At 44.0% G+C, this 18366-nt stretch overlaps 1 protein-coding gene across 2 annotated transcripts in view; it reads right to left on the bottom strand.

The window, feature by feature from the left end:
• Window positions 1-18366, bottom strand: part of Kdr (kinase insert domain receptor) — a 43174-nt gene that overhangs the window by 12309 nt on the left and 12499 nt on the right. For both annotated transcript variants that reach the window (XM_063272878.1, NM_013062.2), the window contains exons 8-22: window positions 17849-17963; window positions 17599-17762; window positions 15590-15746; window positions 14613-14724; window positions 13677-13785; window positions 12523-12864; window positions 10407-10553; window positions 9714-9845; window positions 6983-7089; window positions 6418-6553; window positions 5960-6064; window positions 4664-4777; window positions 4103-4191; window positions 3374-3527; window positions 1494-1591 (exon numbers count right to left, since the gene is read on the bottom strand). In XM_063272878.1, coding sequence (XP_063128948.1) covers window positions 1494-1591; window positions 3374-3527; window positions 4103-4191; window positions 4664-4777; window positions 5960-6064; window positions 6418-6553; window positions 6983-7089; window positions 9714-9845; window positions 10407-10553; window positions 12523-12864; window positions 13677-13785; window positions 14613-14724; window positions 15590-15746; window positions 17599-17762; window positions 17849-17963 — 2081 coding nt within the window. The remainder of the gene's footprint in view (window positions 1-1493; window positions 1592-3373; window positions 3528-4102; window positions 4192-4663; window positions 4778-5959; window positions 6065-6417; window positions 6554-6982; window positions 7090-9713; window positions 9846-10406; window positions 10554-12522; window positions 12865-13676; window positions 13786-14612; window positions 14725-15589; window positions 15747-17598; window positions 17763-17848; window positions 17964-18366) is intronic.

The raw sequence follows: 18366 nt of genomic DNA, 5'->3' as shown, positions 1-18366 counted from the left end.
TGAAAAGTTCCTGGTCAGCACGGGAGTGACCACAGAAGCTGGTAATCATTGCCTCTGCCCTATCTGGCACCCCAGGTCCGGGCAGCATTCTCCCTCACACTAGAATATTCAGGATGGCATTGTCTTGTGTGAGTCAGTAAAACTGGAAAGGCCACAAACCAGATGGCACTTGCTTTCTACCAAGGATCGTTCTTATCCAGACAGACAACCAGGTAGTATTCAAAAAGATCACATGGTGGGTATGAGAGAAAGAAAGGACTCTGACTCCATCCTCTCCAATCACAATATCAATTCCCCCTTTCTGTCGCCAAAAGGAACTACTTGGCTCAGGAATGCGCTTTGGCATTTACAAAAATAACAATCTTTGAAAGAGACTCAAGGCCCTTCTCTTTGGGAAGATCCTGTAGGTCTTGGGTCTCCCTTTTCCTTGGGAAATAAACATACAAGAAATAGTCAGCAGAACCCAAGAGCCTAAGAGCCCAAGGTTCTGGAAGCTTGTGAGAAACTCTAAACTTCAGAGAGGAGAGGGGCAAGGGACTTTACAATGATAAAGAAAACAAAAGAACTATTAAAGTCTTCTGTTCCCTCAGGAACCGGCAGCAAAGACATTTCATCAACAGAGAGCTTCTCCTAAATATATGTGAACCTTTCCTACTGCATAGCCCCCACCTTCCCAAGGTCACCAAGGACTTCCACCCACCTACTCCCACTGCGGTGGTGTTTACAACAATGTTTGTCACTTGTCACGTCCCACCTCAGCCTTTGTTTGGCCTACTTTCTAATTTTAGCTGTTTTAATCGTCCTCATCTGAAGCAGGGCCTTCCTGCCTTCTAATTACACAAATAACAAGTAACTTTTTGATGGATGGAGATGAATGTAAAACAAATTAAAAATAGATCCACCACACCAAGATCCACCACACCAAGATCCCTTACACTAAGATCTACCACACCAAGATCCCTCACACCAAGACATCTACGAGACCCCTCCCGTCCCTCTCCTCGGTTCTTGCTCAAATGTCACATCTTTAGTAAAGTCTTCTCATCTACCTTGTTTAACATTGAAGTACACACATGTTAGCAAGGGCACACACAAACACGCCATTTTCATATATTCTGCAAGCCATTCCTGCTTTCCTTTATCCCACAACATCTACCCATTTAACCTTCCACAGCTGTTACTTGGGTATTGGATGTTTCATTGGCCACCAGAGCTGTAAACACCATGAAGAAGCAGAGCTGTCTTGCTTGGTTCACCATGAGGCTCTTAGAAGTCTACCCAGTGCTTAGTGGTTGGTCAATGAGTATTCATTATATGAATTAATTTCATGAAACCCCTAGCCATCTTTTATTATCAGAAACAGAATCTCCCCCAGTGGAACCCTTTAAAGACTCCTAAAAGTGGTACATGACTTTCTAAACCAAACAAAGGGATCCCTGACTTCTAAGCTTGTGATCTGAAGAAAAGGCTTCCTTCCCCCTGACCTATCATACCTTCCTTGATGCCAAGAACTCCATGCCCTTAGCCACTTGGAAGCTGTAACAGATGAGATGCTCCAAGGTCAGGAAGTCCTTGTAGAGTTCTTCAGAAGCTGTGAGAAGAGGCGGGAGGTCAGAGATGAGTGAGTGCTCCCACCCTTCAGAAGCTCTGCTTCTAAGTCAGCTACAATGATCTATTTGAGACCTGAGGGTCAATTTGAGGAAGCAGAGTGCCTGCCCATTCACTAAACCCAAAATTATTAGCCTCCATCAGACTCCTTGAGGAAAATAATGCCATCTCCATTTTAGTCAAATGGAGCCAACTAAACCCAGAAGGTAGAGTGGCGGTGAAGTCAGTGCAGACAGCAGGGAGAGGAAAAGGACATTTTAAGGTCTGCCATCTCAAGCTGCTCTTGCTACTTTCCCATGAACCCAGAAGGGAAACAATAGCTCATATTAAGAGCTCTAAAAATAAAACAACACCATTCAGGGTCATCAAATCTTTTCTCTCCAGGCTTTGTCCTGGAACAAAGACCAAAGTTCAAAGTACAGTTTACAACAGAAAACTAAAAAGACCAGAAAGAAACTTCTTTCTCTTGCTTTCAAACTTAGACCTGTGGTAACCCGAGAAATTTGGCCTGTCCAAGAGGCTTTCCTCCAAGGAGAGGAGCAAGTGACAGCAGACATGAAAGATGAATTTACATAAGTTGGTAGGTAGTATTTATTACAGTCAACTGATACAAATAAACACCAAGGCACTCCTGGATATTTTGAAATTATCTCTTAACTTAGGCCAGATGAGATAAGGCTTACTGTCTCCTTCCTGGACACAAGACCAGAGTAAACACAAACTTAATTGTCATAACAGCCTTATTAGTATTAATAAGGCTGAGACTTCTTCCTTCCCTGAAGGTTAGAGGGCTCCTGAGGAACAGTGAAAGCCTTTTTATTTTCCAGAAAAAGAAATGGAGGCAAGGCCCAGGCCTGTAATTCCAAGCCATTTATACCTCAGCCCCTTTCATTTCCTTAGGTTTCCAGCTCACTTGGGTTACCATTTGTGAGTAAGAGGGTATACGACCCACTCGGTTATAGACTCCATGACATAAGGGCTAAACAACTTCCCCATGCCCCTCTAGCCCCAGCCCTAGCCACCAGCTGCCTACGTAGCTTCTAAAAAATGTTAGATTAAGTTCTATCAGTAGGCTTGTGACAGAGGAAACAGAAATGGGGGTGCTTCGTCACACTCCCAAGAGCACCAGGCACCAGGCATCTCTTTGTCAATACAGTTGGGCCTGCTCCTTCTGAATAAAGCAGACATACAGTGGGTGTGTCCTAGAGCTGACTGGAGGTGATGCGGGCGGAGGTCCAGCTCCACCCATCAGTAGCACTAAAACATCACTGGGAACGCAACAACCGGGGGGACAAGTCTGAAGCAGGGTTGGAAGGGACACTGTGAGAAGCCAGCTAGAGTGTAGAGAAAACAAGGGGTACGTCTTTACCCATCTTGGAGAAGGTCTGGTAGAGAGAACTGAACCACTTATGGCAACCAAGGCTAACCAAGCACTGGAAAACCCTCTTCCCCTTCCAGAACATTGAACCTCTCTCTGCTGCCATTACATTCTGATCCAGTATTGGACCGGAGTATTGGTTTGTTTACTAGAAACAGGTTAGACCCTCAAGTTACCTAGGCTCCTCAGGATAACCCAGCTTTGCCTCCCAATGGAGTTCACTGTCTATTTAGGGACTTCATTCTTTAGTTAAGCTTGCCTGGACACTAACTACATAGGAATGTGGATTTCTTTCACACAGGACGCTTTCCCCCATTTCTGAATAGCTCAGCATCACCGCTTCCTACAAGATCGTGTGTTAGGCATGGGCAGCAGGGAAGCAGGTACCTTCTTCTTCCTCTACGTCACTGAGGGATTTCTCCTCCACAAAACCTGAGCTGGCAGAGCTCTGACTGCTGGTGATGCTGTCCAAGCGCCGCTTCAGGTCTACGGAGAGCTCCCCAACATAGTCTTTCCCAGAGCGGAAGCGTGCCCCTTTGCTCTGGAAAAGATGGAAATATGCAAATTCCTCGAATACAAAATTGGTCTCTAGTGCTTTGCAAGGTTACAAACAATTAAAGTTATTGAAAACCAACAAGGCAACTCCAGGAGTCTACAGTCTCTGAGTTGAATTGGGTGGGGGCAGGGAAGGAAGTTTTAACACCGTTCCTTCTATAATGCCGAGCACCTTCTTCAGCATCCAGTGTGGCTACTTCTTGTCCAGGAATATTCAGACACACAGCCATTTGTGTCCTCTTTACAGAGGGATGTACCCTCCAGAGAGCCAAATATGGCTGCGGGGCTGAGGAGACACTGTAATCCAAAGCCAGTGCTCCATCCCTTCCTTAATTAAATCTAGCACTATCATACAGGTCAAGAGATTAAAGTCCTAAAAATAAAATAGTAGAAGTCCCAATAAATAAACTATTAGAAGCATACAGCCCCTAGAAGATAACAGAGGAAGTTAAGACAACCTATGAAATATGCAAAGAATTTTAACGAAAGACACACTCATAACCACTCTGAGTTTTTCTCTAATTTACAACAGGACCAAAGCACAGGCAGAAGACAGCCTACCTTATAGGGCACGAATTCATTTCTCTTGCCCCGTAAGTAAGTTGATAGGTTTCCAAACTTGCAGAATTCTACAATCACCATGAGAGGCCCTGCAAATGACGGAGCGTGTTGAGAAAGGAAAATCACGAAGTCCTCACTACGTGCTCTGCCTACTGACAAGCCCAAAATGGCCCTAGAAGAAGGCTACCTATAACCTTTCATTAGAACAGGGCTGTAGAAATCATACAACACCAACCCCCTCCTATTGAACCTTTTCAAAAAGGACAATTCTGTACGTGTAATCAAAACAGCAGCAATCAGACAAGATGGCTGTGGGGCTTGAGAGTCTCTCCTTTTAAGGTTTGGGGATGCTCATTTTTCTAATCTAACGCTTACTATACAAGTAGCAAACCACATCTCCATGATGAGACCATTCTTTAACTCAAAGGGCGCTGTAGACTCATTTGATTACAGTGCTCACCAGATTTCCATGAGATACAGTACCTTCCGGAGTCTACAAATCACTGCTTCCTTCAGACGATAGCAGAGCCTGAGGCAAGCAGAGCCTGAGCAGTTACTCACCTCCGGGCTTCGTGCAGGCACCCAGCAGGTTCACCACATTGAGATGGTGGCCAATGTGGATGAGGATCTTGAGTTCGGACATGAGGGCTCGGTGCTCGCTGTGTGTTGCTCCCTCTACAAATCCAGAATACAGATGAGAACTCTTAGTGTGCCCATTGCCAAGGAATAATGGCTGCATTTAAGTGTGTGACCCAGTTTCCCTATATCAGTAATAGTAGGAGGGCAACCATGTGTCTTGAAAAGTCAAAGGGAAAACTGATTTCTAATTGGAGATCGAAACTTTACTGGAAGCAAACCCTGAATGACTGGTGTTTAAAGGACTCCAAGGAGAAGCTATTGTAAAGTTATGAGCATCTGCAAAGGGTTCACACCCAGAGTCTTTCTCTACAAGACTCTGTTTCCAGTTTAGTAGGCTGTATAAGGCCTGATTATTTCAATGCTTCCTCATAGGAAAGCAATCCCAGACATTAAATATTCTCAGATCTAGGGACCACTGAGTTGGCCGGGTGGGTAAAGGTGCCATCAAGCCTAACAGCTGGGTTCAAACCCTGGGACCCACATGGTGGAAGGAGAGAACAGACTCCTGCAGGCTATCCTCTAAATTCTGCATACACACTGTGGCATGAATATATTCTCTCTCTCTCTCTCTCTCTCTCTCTCTCTCTCTCTCTCTCTCTCTCTCTCTCTCTCTCCCCCTCTCTCTCTCTCCTGCAGAGCTTTTGAAAGGCACAAGACTTACTGGCCAAGAGTGAGAGCAGCAGATTCTCTCTCTACAGAAGCAGGCATAGTGGAGGAGATTTACATTGCCTTTCCTTGTCAGAATGTCAAGACTATGGCTTCATTACTATGAAAAAATGCTGATTTCTAAAAGAACACCCACATCCCTTTCTCTTTGCATAGCCACTCTGACCTTGCCAAGGATCTTCATAAATGAAGTCTGTTGGCATATTCTAATTCTAGAGAACGCGCTGGTTTTGCATTCTGCTACTTTTATTGATAGCAAACTCCTCCTAATTTCTGAAGCATTTATTATCAGCTCACATAATAATACACCGAGGAATAAGTTATTAGAACCAGATAGTGCCCGCCCCCCTCTGTAACTGGGATCACTAAATAGAGTTGTGCAAGTTAGCCCTTGTTTTGAGGTCACAAGTCTCCAAAGGAGAAAACTGTTTTCAATTTGTGCAAAGGCTATATTAGCCAGCGGCTCAAAGCCTACCTATGCAGACAGCCCACTTATGTTTAACGAAGGGCAAAACAGAGAGAGACACATAACGATGTCATTTTCTTTTTTACCTTTCAACATCTTGACAGCCACTGTTTTGCAAGTCGCTGTCTTGTCGATTCCAAAGGCATCTGCCTCAATCACTTGGCCAAAGGCACCACGGCCAAGAGGTTTTCCTAGAACCAATGACAGTGGAATTACAAAATACTTTGATTGTCACAGTGTCAGAAGGCATATGAAGATTCCAATTGGTGAAGACGATGGTGTATCCCATTTAGACCCACGGGCCACTTTACTCCTTTGTTCTGGCCTCTTCCTTTTGCTTTCCAAAAATGCCCTGCTTTGGATGGTTGCACAGGCTCCTTACTACTAGAAAGCTAAATGGATGATTACCCAAAGTCAAGAGAAAAAATTAATATTTCTGAATCCGAATGCATCATCTAAATAGACTAGACCCGTCATTGTCTTAACACAGAGTTAGATGGGCCGGTAAAACCAATTATCAAGTTAATACCAGTTGACAACTCACCTAGTTTCAGCCGGTCCCTGGGGAACTCCCACTTGCTGGCATCATAAGGCAAGCGTTCACAGCGCTCATCCAAGGGCAGTTCATCTGGATCCATGACAATGGACAAGTAGCCTGTCTTCAGTTCCCCTTCATTGGCCTGGAAAGCATAAATTCTTCCAGTCACACACACAGCCTCTTGTTTGGTTGTTGTTTTGTATACATATTGTTGTTAATAAGGGCCTCATTCATGATAATCTCATTTTCCAATGAAACTCATGGAGTTTGAGAGCGTTCCTATTATAATCCTGCTTTTAGTGCCACATCAGTTGCCAAAATGAGTTCAGAATAAGGTTTCTAAATCTTAATTACAGTGGACAGTCGGAACCTTTTACCCCTCTGGTGGCTCCCATCAATTAATGCCCACAGTCCGCCCAAAGAAAATGGACAAGAATGTTATTGTATTGAGGTAAAAATGTGCCCATTGAGCCAATAACAATGGGAAGAAGCCACTGAAAGAAGCCCAGTCAGGTTCCATTAATCACAAAAACCAACATACAAGGGACAGGAGGGGAAATTATGTTGTTACCCGCTTAACGGTCCGTAGAACAATGACAAGAAGTAGCCAGAAGAACATGGCGATCACTGCAGTGCCGACGAGAATAATGACTTCCAAGTTGGTCTTTTCCTGGGCACCTGGAAGACACGTTTGCGTGATCAACAGCTGGAAACCCATAGCCTGTGGTAGAAGGTGACGAAGGATGACATGAAGGGAGGAGAGACAGGCCTCAGGTCACCCACTTTCGAGATTCCTAGAGACCCATAGCTACAAGCTCCTTAAGCTGGATAGAGTTCACCGCACTTTTAAAGTACAGCAGAAGCATACTGCTCATGATAACACCAACGATAAAATTCTCAATGAACTACAGATGCGTGTCTTAACAGATACATATAGGATGTGTTTGGTAAGAGAACTCTTTGGGAAAAAAACTGTACTTCTTTGTGTGGGTACTACAGTCTGGTTTTGTGCTATTGGTCAATGTCTTCTCTTGTGAGGCATGGGAAAATTGATTGTTTAGAAAGCTACACAGGAGATAAGTACAGTTCTCTGTCCAGACAGCTACTTGGGACCACACACCTACTTTGCACTGTCACTTTAAATACATTGCCCTTCTTTACTTTTTCAGTAACCTTCAGTTTTCAGATGAAAAAAAAAATAAGATTTGAAAGATTAAGCTACTTGTCTGTGACACACAGGAAGTTGGTGGGCTATTCAAGGGTTATACTGGATCTGTCCAAATTGAGCTGCCCAAAACTCCATCCTATCCCTGTGTGGCAGAAGCCTGAAAGAGGAGAAAGAGAGGGAGAAAGGAAGATGGGGAAGGGAAGAATACGGGGGAGGGGGAGGGAGGGAGAGAGGGAGGGAGGGAAAGAGAGAGAGAGAGAGAGAGAGAGAGAGAGAGAGAGAGAGAGAGCCGAGAGAGAGGCACTATGTATGGAAGGAGCAAGGGAAAGGCTAGGCAATTAAGACTGTGGGCTCCTCTCCAGAACACATTCCAAGTGGAGAGATTCAGGCAGAAAGCGCTCAGCACCAAATGATTAGCACCATGTGACTAAGATACAATAATTATCACTTGGGGTCTCGGTCTCTCCACTCACACTGTGCAGCGTGAGTCAAAATGAGCTTCAAGCTGGGGGGGGGGGATGGCCCAGAAGTCAGAAGACAAGCAATTAATTAGTTGACCAAGTAAGAGTTACCAGTTGGGAGATGAGCTCTGAGCACATCTGATTTGGTTTTGCTGATGTTCTCGAGAAGTTATGGTTCTATCTGTACGTAAAGGTTTAAAAGCCTACTCATGCAAGCGACAGAAGAAAGGTCAAAGATTCAACTGTCTGGGGATTTAGCTCAGTGGTAGAGCACTTGCCTAGCAAGCGCAAGGCCCTGGGTTAGGTCCCCAGCTCCGGGAAAAAAAAAAAACAAAAAATAAATATTCTCATATTAACAACTGAGAGCTGGACTTCGGGAGAAGCAGTCCATGTCTACCCCCCTCTCCCTGCCTCCTGTCTCCAGGTAAGTCTCCATAATATCTATATTACTGTGCCCTCTTAGACATGGTAACCTAATGCAGATGGCTAGTGGGTAGAGGCAGAGTACCAGAGAGAACTGGCGGGTGTATCCTCCCCGGGATTGGCGCTAAGCCATGAACACTTTGGTAGTGACAGAACTACCATGCCCTTTGGCGACCTCATTTGCAGTTGTAGTTTATGGAGTCCTAACCATCCTACAGATTTGAGAGCATGCTAGTGGCTCTTGAAGCCTTGATGCAGTGTCCAACAACATGAGTTTGACAGATTGTATGGAGCAAGATCTAGACTTTGAGCTGTTAGAATTCTGCCAAACCTACCTCTCCAACTACCCTCAGTCATCCCCTCGCACACCACTCCTTCACTCACACAACAGAGTTACATTGTTCCCTTCCTGGGTTACAAAACAAGACCCAAGAACACTCTTCTTAAGATGAAATGTTCTGTCACAGAATACTGACTGAAAAGCAAATGCTGGACTTCACGTCAATCCTACACACACACACACACACACACACACACGCACACACACACAGTAGAGGGAAAGAAGTTTCCTTTCACATTTCAATTATAACCCCCAGTTTCCCACATCATAAAAGCAATCACCTATTAATCAACTGTTGTTTATGAGTGAATCTTGTCATTGCTCTGGGGAAAATCCTGAACACTTGACCCTTGCCACTAATGAAATAGCAATGTCCAACACCAAATCTATTTTCCCCCAAGTAGATATTGAAGTGTCAGTTCAGTAAGTTAACCATTCAAACAAAGTGAGGACCGGGAACAGGAGGGATATTTATCACTCGTGGATAACAGCTTTCTCACAGCAAGAACTACGTGGACAGGAAATATGGTACAGCCTGAAGCGCACGCTGATTTTGCTCTCCGGTTAAAAGGACGCATGCCCATTGAAGACAGGTTATGAAGAACAAGTGGAGGAAACCCTAGCTCAGAACTCATCGACTAATAAGATCTGAAACTTTCTGAGCACCCACCCCTTATTTCATGTGACAGATTCCAGTCAAATAAGGTAGATGCCCTGAAAATATTATGTAAAATTACCTTCAGCCTTTGTATTCTTGCGTGACGCTTAAATTAAAATTTTAGATATGAGACACTTATAACCACTATGAGCGTCCCCATGAGTCACCCATATGGCATCCTAGTAGCTGAGGCTATGTACAATACGACCTAATTGCCAAAACCACCTGAGGAGCCTATGACATCACACCGACCTTCTATTATGAAGAGTGTCTCTGCTCTTGCACAGCCAAGGACATTGCAGGCCTGGCAGGTGTAGAGGCCCCCGTCTTCCTTCCTCACCCTTCGGATAGTTAGGTTCCGGTTCCCGTCTTTTAGTACAATGCCTAAAGGAAGAAGGAAACTCTGCTTTACTTCTGATGGGGTGATTTGTGCTTTGTCCAGGGCATTTAAAAAAATAGTTGGGGCTCTTCATCTCAGACCATTCTCTTAACTCTAAAGAGGTGCCCAGGGTTGACTACCGACTGCTCTCCCATGGGATCTCCATGCAAACTCAACAGGACTCAAATTAGCTGCTGTGAGGTATCTTCACTATCGCTTTCCTCATTATTCTTTTGAGAAAGGGTCTCTCTCTGAATCTGGGCTTGAGGATCTGGCTAGACTGACAAATGAGCTCCAAGGACACATTTGTCTTCCCACTCCCCTACCCTGCCCCTTAGTACTGAGATTACAGAAGGATGCTGAGTCTAGCTTTCTACATGGGTTCCAGAGATGAGAATGCCATCCTAGGGCTTGTGTAGCAAGCATTTCACTGAGCTGTTTTCCCAGTCCCCTAAATACAGCTGTCTGTCTACTTTGAAACAAACCAAGAAGCCATAGCAGTCCTACGTAGCATCCTTGAAAAAAAATAATCCTACAACCAAAGAAATAGACAAGTTCTCACTCACCTGAATCTTCTACAAGGGTCTCATTGTCTTTGAACCATGTAATGAGGGGGGTAGGGTTTCCAGATGTTGGACAAACAACTTCGATGGTCTCACCAATGGTTGTTGTCTGATTCTCCAGATTTCCAGTGATCATGGGTGCCATGCGCTCTGTGCACACACACACAAAAAAAATGGAGAGAGAAAACTGTAGAGCCCATGGTCTCAACTGTTAGAACAGTTTTCATGTCCTGGGACTATTAAACACAGTAAACTTCATAAGAAGTAGCCCATTAATAAAGTGAGCCAAAGCTATACAGAACATGACAACAGCAATCCTGTTGGTCAAACAAAATAAGAAAGGACATTTCAGACAGACACTGAAGCCTTTAAATATTCACATTAGCCACCCCACTTGCAAATCACACAATACTTGGGACTCTTTGGGGATTGTTTTTTCAAGTTTGAGGGTTTCCTTCCCCTCCAATCTCACAAGGCTTTCCCTAAGCCTTCTCTTAAAGTTGTAGCCACTAAGAGGAAAATTCATGTTTTCCCTTAGGAAAGGCAAAACCTCAGCGCAATTTTGTAAGGAGTGACTTACATAATGTTGGATACCTTTATATCATTTCTAATATTTACTCCCAGTCACATATAATGAGAGCCAAGCCATTAGCCTTATTATTATGGGATGTGATTGCAGTTCAGGGGTTTAAGCATTTTACCCACATCCCTATAACTAAGTAAATGGTTGACATAATAGAATCTGATGGGCCTAAACATACAGTATAGTTTCCACTAAAACACAAACAATCCAAACAATAACAGCCTATGAAAAATCAAGGGCATGTGTTTGCATGTACAGCAAACCTGAGCTTTACTGTCCTGAAAATCGACTGCAGTGGAAACATTGATGGGTGTCCAAAAGAATCACATTGAAAGAACCCCCTTTAATGCTTAGCAGTGCATGGTCATTTCTACTGTGCACTTTGTCAGAGTTTAAACAAACATACTTGGCTCTGGTCATTTTCCAAGAACAGATTTTCAAAAACAACATAGGCTTCCTTATAGAAGCATATCCACTGATGGTGATGGTAAACTTCCTGGTCAGGGCTAAGCCAGGAGCCTCCTTCAATCTTCTCTCTAAACTCTCCCCTCATCTGGACCAGCTACTGATGCTCACCGAATAAAACTGGTCCTGTATGTGGTGTGACTTCTAGGGTCTTGGGAATGACTTGACTCAGAAACATTGTTCCTTCTGTGCCCAAGTTTTTAATACAATCTTGTATTAGTGTCTATCTTGAGACACTCCTTCAGATAAGCTGAACCTCTTAAAAAATGATATTCATATAAAATGTTGGTTTAGATAAGTTTCCCTTCCTTACACTATAAAACAGAGAAGATGCATATCACAAGATCCTCAGAGAATACAACAAAGGAGGAAACAAAAGGAAAAAGCACAAAGAGACATTCCCTAATCTCACCAGATCGCCTTAGAGACAGAGGAGAAGAATGCCTACCTTTGGTCCAAAGTACAAGGTAGACAAGATATGGAGAGCATCCCCATGGGAATGCAAGAGTTTTTTATTTTTTTAATCACAAGCTTATCTCACTGAACTTCACCTACCAAGGACCCCATCGGATACCATAGAAGCACAGGCAATGAGTATGGCACCCTTCATGGAATCTTCTAGATCTTAAACTCAGACCCTCATCACACCGTTTAACCTAGTGTGTGCTAGAGTGTTCTAGGACTAAAATTACAGCAGAGACAGAATTTTCTGTCCTCCAGAATTGGAGGCCCCACAATGGTATAACCACCCAGTATTTTCCTATGGTCTCATCCTCTCCTTCTAGGTCATCACTTTGAGCTTCTGGCCCTCTCTTTGCTAATAGTGTTAGACAAATGTGTTAACTTTAATCATTGGATGCTCAAAGATGCCACAGGAAGTTCTTTGGTTCAGGCTAATCCCTTGCAGATACTGGTAGTGATATCATCACCTCACCAGGGTTAGCTTGTTTCTGCCTCCAGGAGTACACCTGCCTACTACAAAAGCTCCCAGAGGCCTGTACTATTCACACAGCACTCAAACACACTGCATTTAAGGCATTGCAACCCCATCAACCAGGGGTCCCTCCATACCTAGGATGACGAGCTGCTTGACTAGGCAATGTCTTTTCTTGGTCTTCTTGTCTTGAGCAGAGCAGACATAGTTGCCTTGGTCCTGCAGGGAGGCATTCTGGAATGCCACAATCAAGATGTCGTTTGTGCTGTTAGAAAACACGGTGCCATTCAGTTTCCAAAGAGCGTCCAAGTTCTTGCAAACTGGTGTGAGTGATTCGCCCATGTGGACCGATGTTGCCTGTGAGCCAAGCTTGTACCACGTGAGGTTCTCAAACGTGTTTCTATCTGCAGTGCACAATAGAGACACACTCTCCTGCTCGGTTGGCTGGGTAGCAGGCTGGACAGTAATTTCAGGACCCCCTGGAATTTAAAGCCATAGTTAGAAGATTGTGATTTAGTTTGGGACATGACACCATTGTCTTCTTCCTGCTGTGACGAACTGAGACTGCTCTTACAGTCCCCAGCCATTACTGCAAAGACAGAGCCAGACTAGACAATTCATTCCACAAACCGTATTATTTGAAAATGTGAAATTAATTTTCGCCAAGTATTTACTGCATTCTACTTTGAGTTCTGGATATGGTTTCCAAGTTGAAACAAAGCAAAGCAAAAAGTCCAAAGTAGGGCATTTAATCATCACACGGAATCTTTAACAATGTCTTCTTATTAATACATGACATGAAAACCACATTTATTACAAGTAATTAGCTCAGGCCAAAATGTCTGAACCAGTACAATCACCTCAAGTTTACCCGTAAAACTAGGCTGCAGGAACAAACTCCAGAGTGTTGGAAGGCAGAGGGCCAGTGATTTCACATCATTCCCATACTCCCAGAAGCCCCAGACCCGGTGCTGTTCTATCACAGACCCACAGATAACTTCATAAACCCTAGGAAGTCAAGAATCCCACTAACTGGTGAGCAAGACAAGTTACACACAACATGGATCTTGAGGCTTAAAGCACAAGTGGAAACCATCTCTGGCCAGGGATGGCACATTAACTCTCTCACAAGCCCAGGGGCTATGTGAGCAGCTCTAGCTTGTTACCTTGAGTCCTATCTACACAGCCCACCTCTCACACAAATCCCAAAGACAACAGACAACCTCACAGCTTATTAGCACCCACTTCCTGAGGGTTCCCCCCACCCCACTCTCCAAAGAGGTCTACTCACTGATCACATGGAAGGAGATGACCCTCTCTCCTCGTCCTGCTTTGTTGATGGCTTCACATTTGTATAATGCGGACACGTTGGCAGCCTGGATGACCAGAGTACTTACAGTCTGTGAACATACAAGACCAAAGTCATGAACAATACAGGCTGAACATATACACACACATACACACTGAGACAGTCTATCCATCAGCCCTCCACAGCTGCTAAGGACTGCCCTTGCCATTCATGGTACACACTGCCCACCCTCAAAGGTAAGCAGCTCTAACCAGGCAGTAATACACGGGATACAAAAGTGCCTCAGAAATCCTCAAGGATGCACTCTCATGGACATAATTCACACTTTTCATTTTTTATGTGTATAGAATCAGAATTACTTTTCAACAGGTGCTTACACTGAGTGGCATTATGTGCTTTGTTTCTCTTCCATAAACTGCTAGTAAGCTATGGGTACTACGGGTTTTTCCCTTCTCCTTTTAAATTAGTAGATATTAATTGTACAAAACAGCAAGATTTATTATGACATTTTATACATGTATATAATATACTTAGATTATATTCACTCCCAATCAGTCTGTCTTCTCTACCTTCATATCTTTTTTTATCCTGACTCATATAAAAGAAAATCATATTTGTATTTCTAAGTCTAACTTATTTCGCTTAATGTGATGATCTCAACTTTCTGCAAATGGCATAAATTTGTTGCTATTTAAGATTGAAGGAGTGTGTGTGTGTGTGTGTGTGTGTGCGTATGTGTGTAAAACTCATGCTTTCTTTATCTACCTAGGTTGACTCTATACCTAGGCTGTTATGGATGACATAATACAGACTATTTGATTATTAACCTCCAATATACCTTTGCATGTTATTGTACCACCTTCTACTCAGATTCAAGAATTAGAAAAAGAGAGATTCAAAATCAAAGTTCAAGCTCACTTTGTTTTTTCCTTCAATTAGGGCATATTGGTTTTTGGTGACTTCGATCTTATTTCCCCCCTGGAAATCCTTCACGTGTCTCCATTCTTTACAAGTATATGGGTTTGTTTGGCTGTAAGAGGGAGAAAGCACAGCATGTCATGATTTGACTTCTCTTTTGTTCAGTAGCACCAGAAAAGGTCAGCCTATGGTTATCACGTTCTTAGTGATAACTCTCAACACAGGCTAACACTTCGCAGAACTTGGCGCCAATTAAAAATAGATGCCAACAACAGTGCAAAGGTCCAAGGTAGCTGCCCGAGAATACAGAAGGGAAGCAGCTATTCTGGGAACAAGTCTCCATTCATAAATTGCATCGACAAGACAATTCAAGCTCACTTAGTTCAAAGGAAGGTAAGGAAACTTGGAAGCCATTGGGGCTTCTTAAAGTCATCTCTCTGGGAATGACTGGTGACTTTTGTTTAGGAAATGGTCAGCAGCTGAGGAAGAAACTAGGGTTTGCTATTTCAAAAACAACAACAGGAAGTGGAATGCTTGGGGTGGTAGGTTGAAGGTGGTGGCTGTTGTTTTCCCTAAGGATGTCTGCACTTGTGGTAGACCTTGATAAGCTGGGCCCGAGACTCTTGAGGCCTGGGCTACGTTTATCATTGCCTCCCATCCACCAGCACTTCCTCTGAGAGTTGAACCTTCCCAGAGATAAGGAGGAGCAGGGTGGTCCTCTCCAGTCCACAGACAGAAGAAGATCCAAAGATTGGCAACTAGCAAACGCAGCAAATGGTATCCGTTTGGAGAGGTATCCATCAGGGATAACTAAGGAGAAAGAGCTGACTCACATAGTGGGATGTGGGAGGTGAGTCTAAGTACCATTGAAAGTAACTTCCTTGGACATAGCCTTGCAGATTTAGGTGGAACCGTGGCATAGCTTGGCAGGAAGGGATGCATGATAGCAAGTGAACAGAGCACATGGTCCCACTCACCTGGGCCTGTAGGAGCATGCTTCTTCTAGCTGCCAGTACCATTGGATGTGGTGCAGGGGAGGGTTGGCATAGACTGTGCATGTCAGCGTCTGCATGGTGCCATACTGGTAGGAATCCATAGGAGAGATCAAGGCTTTCTCACCGATCTGGGGTGGAACTGGAGATAGAAAAGGCGACCTGTGAACTTCCCAATTGCTTTGAGAACAAAGAGGGGATTTCAGCAACCAGATCTGCCTTGTGTACTCATATGATTTGACCTCTGCTTGTTTTCCCAAAGGACATCTAGACTTGGAGACAGAAGACCTGAATTCTTATTCTCTCATAACACTAAAACCTGATAAGCTGAGTGACTTCAGCTATGCACTCCCATGCCACACTCTCTTACTCTTACATGAAAGATATTGTTCTCCACATCCTCTAGTCTAGCAAGAATGGGGTGAGAGGCTACAGAGAGAAAGCAGTTGGAATAACTCAGCAAAGACATTTATTGTGCACCAAGCCTTGTTGAGGTGCTTCACATTGACTTTCAGCCCTCATAATCATGGATATGGCTCTCACTTTACACATGAAAAGAAATGGGGCAAATATTAAAAAATTTGCCCAAAGGCATCAGTTAATACTGATCCTGGACCAAGGCTTTAGAATAGAAGCTCAACTTGACTTTTGTATGTATTGCGCACAGTATGTGCTAGGGTACTCTGAAGGTGGTGACCTGGAGAAGTGAGCAATGGGGTTGCTCCCTGTCTGCCTTTCTGTCTTTGCTGCCTGGTTTTTTTCTTTTCATCATACTTAATCAGCTTCTGCCTTCCTCCCCCCTCTTGAATCCCCTTTGTCCATGCAGCTTCGAAGCAACCTTCCCAGAACCTGTTATCTTTAAAAAATACTCCCTAAGGAAAAAAAGAAATGAAGCCATGCTCAGAAGACACACAGAGGATGGAGATGTGTGGGCAGCATGCTCCTGCTCTGAGACAATCTCTTGACATTTTAATGTGTGGTGCTAGTAAGAAGCACGAAGAATTACACCAGAAGCATTCCTCCGACTGTGTTTGGAGCAAAACATTAATCTATTTACTGGGAAAGGAAAAGTGCTCTAGTCAAATCATCTAGTTAAATCCTTGATACTCTTGTCACTCCTACCAGAGAAGGCAATAGTCATTATCCTATAAGGATTCTAAGGAGGTCCTATAAGAAAGACATTTTAAGTCAACCTGATACCTGCTCCACTCACCTGACCATGGCACCTTTCTATCCCAAACTCAAATACTTAGTACATTCGGTTTGGGAAGTAATTTAAATCACTCTTAAATCAAAAGCTTATGCTCTTTCCTGGACAGATTCTAAATGTGTCCTCTGACTGTAGACAGCAAGTTATCCAATGGTGCCGGCTTCCACAAATCTCCTTTGTGGAGTTCTGCCATGCATCTGCAGCAAAACAGCTAAATCTTCAGACTAAAATGTCACACAAAACACAAGGAGGGTCTCCCAAATCTTCATTCGATGTGTAGCTTTGAGGACAAAAGCAACAGGAGCTCGCAAAGCTTTGAGTGACCCCAGAGGCATTTGGCTAAGGGGTATTATTTCCTCTCACCTTGTAGGTGACCACCAACAGAACCTTCACACGAGTAATCAAAGAAGCAGCACATCCAGAGGATGCCAGACCACATCTTATTTCAAATCCACCTCCCTGGGTCATCTCTCTCCCTCCCTCCCTCCCTCTCTCCTTCCTTCCCTCCCTCCCTCCCTCTCTCCATCTCTTCTCTCTCTCTCCCTCCCTTCCTTCCCTCCTTCCCTCCCTTCTCCCTCTCTCCATCTCTTCTCTCTCTTTCTCTCTCTCTCTCTCTCTCTCTCTCTCTCTCTCTCTCTCTCTCTCTCTCTCTCATGCATTGGCCCAGTTAATGATGCAGATGGTATAACAGAAGACAACAAAATGATGGGAGATATGTGAAGATGCACTATCTCTCTCTCTTCCCTAGTAAACTTTGGGCAGAAGAGACAGCGAATGGACTCACCATTCACAACCAGAGAGACCATGTGGCTCTGTTTCTCCATTGAAATGGGATTGGTGAGGATGACCGTGTAGTTTCCCGCATCTCTTTCACTCACTTCCATGATGGTGAGTTCATCACCAACGATCATTGTGTAATTGGACTCAATGGGTCGTCCATTTCTGTACCTAAGGGAGACAATCCCGGGAGGTAGTGCGATAGAAGGATTTTATCTCATGCAAATCAATGCTTTGCTTTTATTTCCAGTAGTTACCATTTGATATCAGGAGCTGGGTAACTGAGATACTTCACAGGGATTCGGACTTGGCTGCCCACAGTGGCTTCCACCAAAGATTTCATCCCGCTACCAAAAGCAATAAAAGGTTTTGCTAGAAGAAAACGAAAGCAATGGTTCTCATAAATGCCAAGTTACAGTAAATGACTTTTTGGTTTGGACTTTTAATCAAGTGAAAAGGTAGAGTTTGGGATACATGTATGTACCGCTGTTCTGAGAATCCCCATGCCATCTATAGCAGCCAAATTCCAGCTCACTTCTAGCTGTTGTCAGCATTGTCTCCTCACTAGAGCTCTCTCATGAGTCTTGAGCATTCTATCTTCCACACAGCCTTCTCTACCATGCCCAGGGACCAGAAGCTATACCTTATTCTCTGCTCCTGTGACATGCTCTACCCAACTCTGTGTATTGATTGCCCTGACACTCACTCCCTCCAAATCTCCTCTTCCATCTAGTCTCATATCTAAAGCATCAGTTCTGAACACAAACTTTCAACC

The sequence above is a fragment of the Rattus norvegicus genome, chromosome 14 (genome assembly GCF_036323735.1).
Source record: "Rattus norvegicus strain BN/NHsdMcwi chromosome 14, GRCr8, whole genome shotgun sequence".
Classification (NCBI taxonomy): Eukaryota; Metazoa; Chordata; class Mammalia; order Rodentia; family Muridae; genus Rattus; species Rattus norvegicus.
Note: the sequence above shows the minus strand (reverse complement) of the source record. Positions and strands in the feature narration are given on the sequence as shown.